At 52.9% G+C, this 11,725-nt stretch overlaps 1 protein-coding gene across 8 annotated transcripts in view; it reads right to left on the bottom strand.

Moving 5' to 3' along the window:
- Positions 1-10,929, bottom strand: part of LOC147140318 (uncharacterized) — a 23,975-nt gene extending 13,046 nt beyond the window's left edge. For 5 of the 8 annotated variants that reach the window (XR_015088748.1, XM_086045655.1, XM_086045656.1 and 2 more), the window contains exons 1-20: positions 10,058-10,928; positions 7,901-7,951; positions 7,619-7,815; positions 7,501-7,543; positions 6,662-6,787; positions 6,445-6,549; positions 6,161-6,379; positions 5,771-5,917; positions 5,520-5,705; positions 5,227-5,445; positions 3,913-4,059; positions 3,658-3,837; positions 3,439-3,567; positions 3,275-3,328; positions 2,657-2,890; positions 2,369-2,473; positions 2,155-2,292; positions 1,969-2,076; positions 928-965; positions 1-849 (exon numbers count right to left, since the gene is read on the bottom strand). The exon at positions 1-849 is cut by the window's left edge. Coding sequence is in view for 5 of the 8 variants with exons in the window: in XM_086045655.1 (XP_085901781.1) it covers positions 1-849; positions 928-965; positions 1,969-2,076; positions 2,155-2,292; positions 2,369-2,473; positions 2,657-2,890; positions 3,275-3,328; positions 3,439-3,567; positions 3,658-3,837; positions 3,913-4,059; positions 5,227-5,445; positions 5,520-5,705; positions 5,771-5,917; positions 6,161-6,379; positions 6,445-6,549; positions 6,662-6,787; positions 7,501-7,543; positions 7,619-7,815; positions 7,901-7,951; positions 10,058-10,657 (3,875 nt within the window). In the remaining 3 variants the exon portion in view is untranslated. Of the gene's footprint in view, positions 850-927; positions 966-1,968; positions 2,077-2,154; positions 2,293-2,368; positions 2,474-2,656; positions 2,891-3,274; positions 3,329-3,438; positions 3,568-3,657; positions 3,838-3,912; positions 4,060-5,226; positions 5,446-5,519; positions 5,706-5,770; positions 5,918-6,160; positions 6,380-6,444; positions 6,550-6,661; positions 6,788-7,500; positions 7,544-7,618; positions 7,816-7,900; positions 7,952-10,057 lie in introns of all 8 variants that reach the window. The other 3 variants (XR_015088746.1, XR_015088747.1, XM_086045658.1) reach the window with 1 other exon arrangement.
- Positions 10,930-11,725: the final 796 nt, after the last annotated feature.

Genomic DNA, 11,725 nt, shown 5'->3' with positions numbered 1-11,725 from the left:
GGACCGGGATGAGGTCGGTCCGCATATGTCGGGTCGTAGTACGGATCGTCATAGGGCTCGTCATAAACGTCGTAGCGGTCCGTGTAACGCTGGCCGGCGGCAGAAGAGCTTTCAAACGGACCTTTACCATACGGACGATTGTCGTACGGCCGTTCGTCGTACGGGTGGCTGGCAAAAGCGCTAGCGTAGCTATCAGCATAGCGCTCACTAAAGTGCGGGTATGGCCTGTCGTAGTAAGACTTGTCATACGGCGGAGGAAGATGGCGGGGGTACTCCGGGTCCTCCGGTCGTTTCTTCAAAATGGAACGAACCGGTCTGAAATCGGCCAAGGGGTTCGCAATCCGGCCATGGTCGTAGTCGATGCACGTTCGCTGTCCGGGCTCCGGGCCTCGGGGATCCATCAGCGACTTCTTGAAGGCAATCATCTCATTGAGCTCCTCCAATTCTCGCTTCTTTCTCGCTAGCTCGTCATCCACCGGTCCGGCACGGGCCCTGGGAGGAGGACTGCGCTCCCTCCTCCTCTTGTGTCCTTCTTCTTGCTCTCCGCCGACTTTGCTCCTTCTCTTTCCAGATCTTTCTCTGCTTGCGCTCCTGCTACGACTACGACTGCGACTTCTCGTACGTCTGCGGGACCTTTCCCGACTGGCGCTTCGTCTATGCCGGCTGCTTTTGCGCTTGCGTTCCAGACTCGCGCTGCGTCTCCTTTTGATTTCTCGGCCAAATTTGTCTTTGGGCGGACTTGGACTGCGACTCCTACTGTAGCCACGACGCGGGCTCGTGGTCGACTTGTCCTGCGCTCGTAATTGTTTAACCACCGTCTTCAGCCTGTCTGTGTTTGGCACCTCCTTCCTTGATGGGAAGAGAAAATTGTTGGAGCAGTTTTGAACTATTCCATCGAAACAGTCGACGCAGAATGAAATGCCTTACTCAGAGTCTTCTGAAGCTTTGGCCAGCTTGATGGTCATCTGGGGAGGAAGAATGAGAAAGCGTTAACAGCACTATCGGGAAAACGCATTGGCCATTTGCTCCATGCTCTTTTTGAGCTTTCTCATTTGGGATTTGTCCCGATTAATAAACATCTGCGAGTGCATCGGCAAGTGTGGCCCTCCTTGCCCGCAAGCGTGTGTCCGTTCTCGACAACTGCTGCAGCCCTGGCCTAGTGGTTCAGATCGTCAGCACCTAAACCTAAGCCCTACCCCAAACTGCTCTCCGGACACTCCAGCAGCCCCCTGATCCAGTGGGAGCCGCTAACTGTGCGTGATCGCTGTGATGGCTCAAACACATAGGTCTCATTTCAAATTTCACATATGTATACATGGCAAAAAAAAAAAAAAAAAAAGAGGATCTGTCATTGTATCATAATGACTGCATAACCGCATTTCTACCACTAAAGCCGGGAGCGCTGTTCCGGTGCTGCTTCTCCCTTTAATGCCGGGAGAGCGTATACGTCATTTTCTTTTTGGAATCCAATTCTCGGTCTCTTAGCCAATGAAATGCATCAGAATATACATGTGACAGTGTCGCGAGTTGTAGGAGCGTGTCCGGAATTTTTTCAAGGAGCAATGGCGGACGCCGTCAATCGCGGAAGGGGCTTCGGGCTTTCCTGGGTTATCGACTCTCTGTACTTGTGCGTGTGTCCAAACAGTGGTTTCTGTTCGCGTCGCGGTAATACTAGCGCCAGAGACAAACTCCCTTTGTGTTTTGACATATTTGGCCAAATAAAATTTTCGATTTTGTTTCGAGGGCATTCCAGTTCCGTAGTAACAACTGCATTTTTTTCCACTCCACTCGGGAAGGCAGCATATGTGTAGCTTGCTTCTAACTTCATTTTGGCGCGCACAACAATACAAAAACCCCAAATCCCCAAGTGACGTGCCGCAACTTCTTTTTTGTTTGGTGGCGCGACTTGGCATTTGGCATCTGGCATCTGACGTACAATATTTCAAAAGAAAGTTCGAGAGCGCTCACCTTCCCTTTGCCGGCGGCGATGGCGCCCAGTTTTCTGGCCGGTAGGAAAACATTCTCAGTGCAATGTTTGATCCTGATGGCCTGGTGGCCGCCCGCCGCTTGGTCATGCTGGAACAAGACGCACACGTGACCAAAGACACCGCGGCCGAGACAGGCACGACCGCTCGGAGCCCCGCTCGGACTTACCGGGACCACGCTGAACTCCACCTTCTCGTTAAGCTGCAGTTTCTTTTTTCCGATGACTTCTGACATGTAGAAGAAGAGTTGAGGGTTCTGCGTGCACTTGATGAGGCCGCGATCCTCGCAGAACTCGATGACGATCCCCTGCAAAGGGACGCCGGTGCAACCGTGAAGCGGCGCCCTCACCGCCGCCGGATGGAAATGGCTTCGGACGTCTTACGTGTCGTCGTTGCTCCGTGGACTCTTCAAAGGTGGCGGGAAGGATTTCCACTAAAGTGGCTCGTTCTTCTTTGGTCTCCTGATTGGTGGCCAGGTTGAAGCGCACCTGCAGACATCAGCGCAGTGTGCGCGCGCATCCCTCTGTGAGAAGTGCTTGCGTGTGCGCCTTCGTTCATAAGAAGCCTTTTTGTGCGCGTGTTCATCTGCGACAAGTGTTGGTGTGGGCGCCTTCATTCATACGAAGCGTGCTAATTGGTACAAAGTGTTGCGGGAACGTTTGTCCGCTCACCTTGTCACCAGTCAACATGGTGGCGCCGGTCAGCAGGTCACTGGGGCCGAAAGGAAGCTGCTTCTGGCGACCCTCGATGGTCATCACCAGACGCCCCGCCTCCTCGGGGCCCTCTGCTCCGCCTTGAATCTCTTCTGATTTTCCCTCGCCGTTCACTTCCTGTTTGGGCTCCACTTCCTTTTCCAGGTCCACTTGATCCTCCTTGACCTTCAATTCCTCCTCTAGAACCGTCCCCTGCAAGACGACAAGTCTGTGACCTTGCGGTACGTGAGCGGCATCGACGACAATAACGAGCATTAGGGCTGGCCCATATGGCCGCAAAAGCCAACCTCACCTTTCACCCCACAAAAATCGTTCATTCTAACGATCAATTTCCCCCTTGCGCTTGAAATGAAAATGAGAAACAAAAGGAAATGAGCTGTCAAGGCTTTTGTTCACAGCCATGTTGCTAGCGTAAGCGGTGCGCATTCTAGCGGGCACACGCAACTGCGATAGAAGAAGTAGAACAAGAAGTAGTAGAAGAAGAAGAAGAAGAACAACAACAACAACAAGTAGAAGAAGAAGAAGAAGAACAACAACAACAACAACAAGTAGAAGAAGAAGAAGGAGAGCTCGTGCCTGCTCGTCCTGGGGCTCCTGCTTGATCTTTGTTTGCTCCACCTTGATTTTCACCTGCAAAACGACAGGGAGCGTCACCTTTGGGTCAGGACAACGCGAGCTAGACTAGGTCATTCACATTATGAGCCAACATTGACGACGACCAGAAGAATAAATGTCCTCGCCTGCTCGTCCGGGGATTCCTTTTTGATGCGCTGTCTTCTGGCCGCTTTGAGGATGGTGCCGTCAAAGCGTTCCTTGCTGATTTCCAGCTTGGTGTCAGGAACGGGCACGCTGAAGCCCAGCGGCGTCCACTTTGGGAAGTGAGCAGCCAGGAGGTCAACAGGCAGGAAGCCAGCCAGCGGCAGGTGACGGAGGCTCGCTTCCTGAGAGGCCAAACTCACCTTGCCCTGGGCGGCAGCAAGCGCTGCTGACGCCGCCTCCTTCCACCTCCTGTCTTTTTGCTCCTCCTCTGCTTTCTTCCTCTTGTCCTCCTCCTCTTCCCGTCTCTTCTTCTCCGTCAGGATCCGGTCCTCCACCATCTTGGTCCGACGAAGTCTGATGGCTCTCTTCTTGTCCTCTACCTTTGTGGCCACGAAGCCGTCGAGGTCAGCTCGCAGCCTTTTAACGACAACTGGGCCAGGACGGACGGGACTAACCTGGGAGAGGGTGAACTCCACCTCCTTGTTGACGTCTTGGGCGTCAAACTCGGTGTCGCTGAAGTTCTCGCAGAGGTCAAAGGGCAGATCTCCGTGCTCCTTGGAGGCCAGGACGCCCTCGCACCCCGCCAGGCTCTTGATGACGCCCTGGAACGGTACCAGTGTCACATACGGCTACCTCGAGTCCAACGCTCGTGAGCAAGAGATGGAGTGGGAAACCCTTGTCAAAACTCCAAAAGCATTTTTCTTCCAAGACAGCGCGACGACCAGCTCAAACATTACAGGTGACAGCGTAAGATGGCAAAAGTGCTAAGTGGACACGAGTGCTGCACCTAGTACCTGTGCCAGAATCGTACCGTGAATTTTAGCTGGCAAAAATGACACCATACCATACATCCCAGATACCGGCGCCTCTGGGGCAAAAAACAAAGGCGCCAAAAACGACAACGACAACAAAACTCTAAAGCGCAGGCGGCAGTCTCAAAGAAAGCCAATGCCTGTTTGTGACTGGCACCAGTCGGTTAAATCCTTCTGATGTAAATTGAAAAATATATACATATGGGGGGGGGGGGGGGCGAAATGGGGGGGGGGGGGGGGGGGAATAAATAAATAAATAAATCACACCGTGAAATCAAGATTGCCAATGATATCGATGACAATATATATCGCCCACCCCTAATACATACCGTATATCCGAGTCCGGACATTTATACTGTCATTTAAAAAATGACAGTGTATGCACATTTGAGGAGGCTTCCTCCATTGCCCCCATTCCCCGAAATGTGCGCGCGCTACACGCACGCGCTCGGTGCATTTTGGTGACGGAGCGGGCGCTTATCCATTAGAAGTGGAATTATAAATACTGTTAGTACTGGTACAGGTTTACAGCTGACGGGCTTTAACCAGGTTTGGAAAAGTTCTTCAATCAGCCACTTAGGCTCAGATGTGCACATCCCTGACATCCTTTGCGTTTTCGACACAGCGTGAGCTCGTTCACAGGGCCTAACATTACAAAGAGAAAAATGTAGAGAAAATTGACTGAAAAATATGGCATATTTTGGATTGCAATTAATTACGATTATTTCTTAAGCCGTGATGAACTCGATGACATTTTGTAATCGTTTGAGAGCCCTAATATATATCTACACACACGCACCGCATACATACATATACAGTACACATATACACGGGGAAAAAAATGACGCGTGCTTTGCTACCATGAAAATATAATAACTCAAAACAAAAAACCATGGAAAGCCAGCTGGCTTAAGCGCGCGCGGGACGCAGACGCGGCAGGCAGGCAGGCCCTCCTACCAGTTTTCGCTTCTCGTTGGTGTGGACGAAGGTAAAGGGGATCTTGGGTCGGATGTTGGTGGCCCGCTTCCTTTGGGTCTTGGTGTCCACCAGCAGGCTGAGGAGCACGCGGTCGTTCTTCAGCAGCGTGACACTGCAGTCTTGCTGGTCAAAGGTCACATTGGTGTGGAGGGGTCCGATGTTGGCGGAGATCTGCCCCGGGTAGCCCTGCTTATCGGCCTGCGTCACAAACCCAATCAGAAGGGCGCGCTCCCGAGCCGGGAAGGGGAGAGATGCGACACAGTGGCGCTCACCGCGGCCTTGATGATGGGCTGGCTGACCACGCCCTCGTACAGCTCAGGGTCCAGCCTCAAATTGGCCAGCGGCAGTTTGACCTTGGCCGGTGGCGCCGTCTTGACACTTGAGGCGGAGCTGCAGAGGGTTAGCAGAAGAGGCTCCTTCACCCGTCGGATTCGAACGGCCCGCTCGCCCGCTCGCAGCTGATGGGAGGAGAGAATTGTGATTTGGATCTCGGTCCCGGTCGCCAACCTGGCCAAGGTCTTACCTTGTGGAGGGTGAACTCCACTTCTTCGTTGACGTCCTCAGCGGTGAAGTCCACGTCGCTGAAGTTCTCTTCGAGGTCGAAGGGGAGATCGCCGTGCGCGTCCGACTTGATGACGCCTTCGTTGTCGCCCAAGCTGAGGATGGTGCCCTGTGAAGCGGGGGCGACAGGAACCGTGAGCGGAGGAAGGCGCAGAGTCGGAGGGGGAAATGTGTCAGCGGCGTCCAACGTTGAGGGATCCGAGTCCAACACGGACAGAAGCCTCAACGTGGAGCGCAGACCTCTCCGAGTCAAAGGCGGAGCCGGCGGCCGAACGCAGACCCGTCCGCCGGTCTAAGCCGGTCTAAGCCGGTCCAAGCCGGTCCAAGCGGCCTACCGTCGGCGCGCCCTCACCGTCTCGCGGGTCTCCTTGGTAAACTGGAAGGTTTCGGGGAGCTTGGGGCGGATATTGGTGGCGCGCCTCTTGTCGGTGACTATGTCGCTCAGCAGGTTGACGAGAACCTGGTCGTTCTTGAGCAGGGTGACTACGCTGTCCTTCCTGTCAAATGGCAGGCTGATCCTCACCGGCACAATGTCCACGTGCACCTGACCGGGCAACTGCCGCACGCCGGCCTGCGGGAAGGCCAGAGCTCAGCAACGGGAAGAGGAGGCCGCCATCTTCGCCAAACAGAGCTCACCTGGGCCTCCACGATGGGCTGGCTGACGACGCCCTCGTAGATGTCCGGGTCCACGTTCTCCGTGCCACCCGGCGCCACTTTCACGTCCGTCGCGATCTGGCCGCTCTGTGGGGGAAGTCCGCGTCCGCCCCGCTCAATTAGGCTGTCGCGAGCGTCTTACCGGCGGTCCGAATGGCAAACGCGACGAGGGTTAGCGTCGCATGCATGTGCGTCGCACCTTGAGGTCGCAGGCGGTGAAGTGCACTCGCACGCCAGGCTTCATGGCTTTGGGGTTCCCGAAGAAGACGCCAAAGTCAAAGGTGAACTTTTCCATATCTTCTCGCTCGATGTGGCCGAACGTGGGCTGAAGAGGCAAAAAGCGGGCAAAGCGTCTCAAACGCGGGCAACTTGGTTCGAAGCTTCGCATGGTTGACACGGCTCGTGACTTTCACTCGTCCCTTTTCCAAAGAGCTCCGAGAGTTAGTGTGTGTGTCTGTCAGGTCAGGCATGTTCTTCCTAATGATACGTTGCATGCGCCCCCACTAGTCCAAACACGGTATTCTCATTAATAATGCATTTGCGCAATATGACGCAAATGGCAAAATCCAGCCGCTCTGATCCATCCGAGGGAGCGGCCATTTTGCCACTTGCTGTCAACTGAAAAGGACACACACAGCGCCGGGCGGCCTCAGGTAACGGCCAATCACGGCTCGCCTGGTTTCTCGCTTTGCCCATGTGACGTTGGCGAGCTGGGCCCAGCCGGTACTGTGATGTCATTTTCACTCCGCAGCAGGTGGCAAAATGACCGCCGCCTGAGATGGATCACAACGGGTGCATTTTGCCGCCTTATCCATATTCCACCAATGCAATATGAATCACAATGCCGTGTTTGGACTAGTGGGGCACACATGACCGGAAGACATTTTTGACTCGACTTGCACTTGGACGTACTTGGCCAATAAAGACGATTGTGTTTGATTCCCCCAGTGGAACGGCACTATTTGTGCGTACGGTTACCATAGCGGCAGAATGTGATACCGGCCTCCGCTTAGTCACGACAAGGCGAGCGGAACGTACCCCGATGAAGGAGATGATGCCCGTTGATCTGCCCGCCGGCGGCCTGATGACAAGAGGGCACATGACCAATCACATGACTCGTCTGCCGTCAGACGAGCGCGACGCGACGTAGGCCTACTTGTCAAACGATCGCTTTCCCAGCAGTCTGAAGGCTTTGGCCATCCCGCCGTGTTCCGCTGCGGCGGCGGGGTCCGCCGCCGCCGCCGCCGTTTTCGGAGCGGCCGGCGATTCGGGGACGGTCGCAGGCTTGTCGGCCGCCGGCTTAGTTTCAGCCGGGACGGTGTCCGTGGGCGGGGCCGAAATCAAGGCTTTGATCTGACAGATGAAATCGGCAGACGTTGACACCCCCGACGGGCATTGACACCGCTGTCCTATGAGTAGGAGTGGCCCGCCCACTTACCCACTGGGGCTTCTCCAGCGAGGGATCGGTTCCCGCTTCCTGCGCAGGCGTCTGAAATGGCGACAAAAGAGAAGCTTCATTTGCAACTTTGGAAAATATGGACAGCAATAGTGTGCAGTAAGAAACAATCCCATTTCACTTCACAATGACTTAGTTACTTCAAAGAAGAAGAAGAGAAACATTTTCCACTCGATGGTCAGAGAGCGGAAGTCGTAGCACGCTTGGAGTGAGCAGCCAGTCAACCTTTGAAAACCCGAATATTGGCAGTATTTGGGTTTTGAAAAGACACGTCAACGCGCGCAATAGACAGAACATGCCCTTATTGGGGTTTTTAAGATTCCGAATATCATGCCTGAATTGCTCCCTTTCCAAACCTTATATGCGCGCATTGTACATGTCGATCGGAATATCCCGAATGTCGGGACACTCTGCGCGTGCTCAAGTGCAAGGAATCTTGGTCTTTGTAGTACAGGAAGTGCTTGTATGCGGGCACCCCACCGGACGTTAAGTGAGAAAGGAAACACACCGGAAGCTAGCGGAAGCGTCACACCACACTTTTAAAGCCAGGAGGAAAGCGTCTGCTTCATTCGTGCGGTGACTGACATGAATAGAATGTGTTTTATCGATGGAGGCAAGTAACAAGCGGGGATGACGTATAGATGACATTTCAATCGGGATATTTAAATGTGGTTGGAACGTTGTCCGCACAATCCATGTCAACGGGTTATTCCCAATGACTCACAAATCGGACAAATTTGGACCTTAACCCCAATATTGACTGCCTGTAAAGGTAGTCAGTGGCGATAAGGCCACGAGAGCGATGCAAATGTGGACCAGGGAAAATGGTGGCACTTTGCTCAAGGGCACCGGGAAGCAGAATGGCTTCACATTCACTTCACTTCACTTCACTTCACTTCACTTTATTGAAATGCCCCTTGTGGGGCCATTTGGTTTGCAGCAAGTCACATTAACAGACATACGAGGAAACAGTCACATCTAGCCAGAATAACAATAGCAGGTGGGATGCGGCCGCTATATGGCCTCAAATGCATCTGACGCACGGACGGAATACAAGGCAGCTCATAAACCGTCACACATGCTTTGTGAGACCGATAAAAATAACATGATGACAGACGTCAGACCAAGTCGGATGCAAATATGCAATACAAGAGTTACATGGTAATACTACTAATGATAAATGAGAATAACAAATAACTGATCAGCATATATACGGTAGCTGTAAGTAAAGTGCAAATATGCAATCCAAATGAATAGATGGATCAAAGAGGACAGACTACTAGTCAACATTGTATATACAGTAGCTGTAGTGGTACAGTAAAATGCAGCAGCGTTTACAATGACTACATAAGACGACCTCCTCTACTCTGCAGCGTTTCAAGCCCGGATGGAGACTTGAATCTGCTTTTGGTACCTGGAGGAAAACCACCAAGACCACGACCAGAAGGAAGAAGTCGATACTCCAGGTCGACAGGTTGGGTTTCATCCCTACGGATGGACATTGCTTTCTTAAGCACCTGAATGTTGAGAAATTCATCTAGGCTGCTGAAATTCACTCCAGTTACTTTGGAAGCTGTGCGCACAATTCTCCCTGGGCCCGAAGACAGCCGGGAGAGGCTCCAGCACGCCCGCGAAACCTCGTGAGGTTAAGCGCTATAGATGATGGATGGATGGATGGATATTTGTCGTTCAGTAGTTCAACTGACTGGTTATGAATGAAACTACACTGAGGGACCGGGACGAGCGTCATCTAAAGTCGATACAAACCTCTTTTGTTCTGGAAACATTGAGTTGAAGGGAGGATACATCGCGCCGGGAAATTGAAATCAACAAGCACCTGACCCTGACCGACCTCACCATGGCCAAGCAGGCTGACAACGACAGAATCATCTGCATCTTTTAGAATCAAACTGTCATTACGGCAATCCTTTAGGATATAAAAGGTAAAGAAGTGCGGATAAAACACACCCTTGAGGTGAACCGGTTGAACATGAAAGCGGGATGGACAAAATGCCATTCACTCCTACTTGCTGTGATCCATTTGTGAGCTCACATTCTTCCCGCTTTCTTCCTTTGCAAACAAACAAACCAAAAGGACATGCGGCAAACGGACGGCGACTCCGTGACATCAACACTCACCCAGTTTGGGTATCCTGGAGGGGGGTACCCTGGGAAGCCAAAAGGAGGCACGCCCGGAGGGGGGACCGCTTCACCCACATCTGGAGGCGGAGGAAGGCAGGGAGGGGGCGGCGGACCGTACGGGCCCCAGCCGGGATATTCCCAGCCAGGAGGAGGAGGCATGTCGGGGTCCCAGTGTGGGGGAGGCATCCACTCCGGATGAGGCCCCCATCCCGGTGACGGGGGTCGGCTGGGGTTCCATTCACCTGGTGGGGGCGGGCCCCAACCCGCGGGAGGTGGGGGGCCCCAGCCCTCGGGAGGTGGGGGTCCCCAGCCCTCGGGAGGAGGCGGGCCCCAGCCTTCGGGAGGCGGCGGGCCCCAGCCTTCGGGAGGCGGGGGGCCCCAGCCCCCTGGCGGCGACGGGCCCCAGCCCCCGGGAGGAGGGGGGCCCCAGCCCCCGGGAGGAGGGGGGCCCCAGCCCCCGGGAGGAGGGGGGCCCCAGCCCCCGGGCGGCGGCGGGCCCCAGCCCCCGGGAGGAGCGGGGCCCCATTCTCCGGGCGGTGGCGGCCAACAGCCCGGGGGTGGCAATCCGTCTTGGTCGGGATTTCGTCCTCGGCCCATGGCGTCGCTGTCTTGTGCTAACGAGTTAAGCTAGGAGGCTAACGAGTTGAGGAACGTCACGAACAAGTCAAACATTACCCCCGGAACTCGACCCTCCGTATGAGGAATCTTGCCGGTTAAGCTCCTTTTTTTCCCTCAGCTGACTTGAACACGTGCAGGACAAAGTATGAGAAAGAACACGTGTAACGAAAAATATGAGACGTTCGACGGCGACGACAATGTATATCCCGCTGATGCTTCTTCTTCGTTTGGCTTCTTCTTCTACCGAGCAATTGAACCGCGGACGAACACGTCGAGCTCTTTAGCGCCGCCCACAAATTCAGTTCTTGTCTGAACGTGACATTTCCATTTGTCAAGGGACAACAATACGTACACTCGCAACTCGGTCTCTCGTCTTTTTAGTTGAATGAATTGGATCGTAATGGTTACTGCCATTGCATAGGCTAATCCAGAATCCTGTACTGTATACCTTTACTTGTCGACTCATACACATCCATCACATTCAAATATTTGTCCCATTGATTAGAATACTGCATGAATATTATTTACATGACTAAATGTTGTACTTTATCATATAAATCTATTCATTTGTATGGGTCATATATTTTGATCAATAACGGACAAGGCAAGTAAAAAATCCAATGGAGAAATGCATTTTTTTTTATGTTGCCTTGGTTTCAAATGTGTAAACGTCGCCCATATGCTGAAACAGTCATGCTTGAAATCTTACTTTCAAAAAGTAGCATTGACAGAAAAGGCAAGAGCCGATGGTGTTGACCAACTGAGATGGTCATTGCGTATTGCTCAATTCACGTATTGCCCTTCAAACTCTGTGGATTCAAGAGCCCAAGTCACCCGAACCACTCATAATTTACACACTTGTCGTAAAAACACGCAATAGTTCCAATGGTTTGGCATGAAAAGTTTGAAAAATCTTAGTTATTTGTTCCCTTTACAATTATTACTGCAACAAATAACAGCTGCACAGAATTCAAAAAGTCTATCAGAAAAATGAATGGATTTTCAAAAGGAAATCCAGCCCGGTATGTCTTTACTGCTATGGCGCAA

Source organism: Filicampus tigris, chromosome 11 (assembly GCF_054856515.1).
Source record: "Filicampus tigris isolate MCC_2025a chromosome 11, RoL_Ftig_1.0, whole genome shotgun sequence".
Classification (NCBI taxonomy): Eukaryota; Metazoa; Chordata; class Actinopteri; order Syngnathiformes; family Syngnathidae; genus Filicampus; species Filicampus tigris.
Note: the sequence above shows the minus strand (reverse complement) of the source record. Positions and strands in the feature narration are given on the sequence as shown.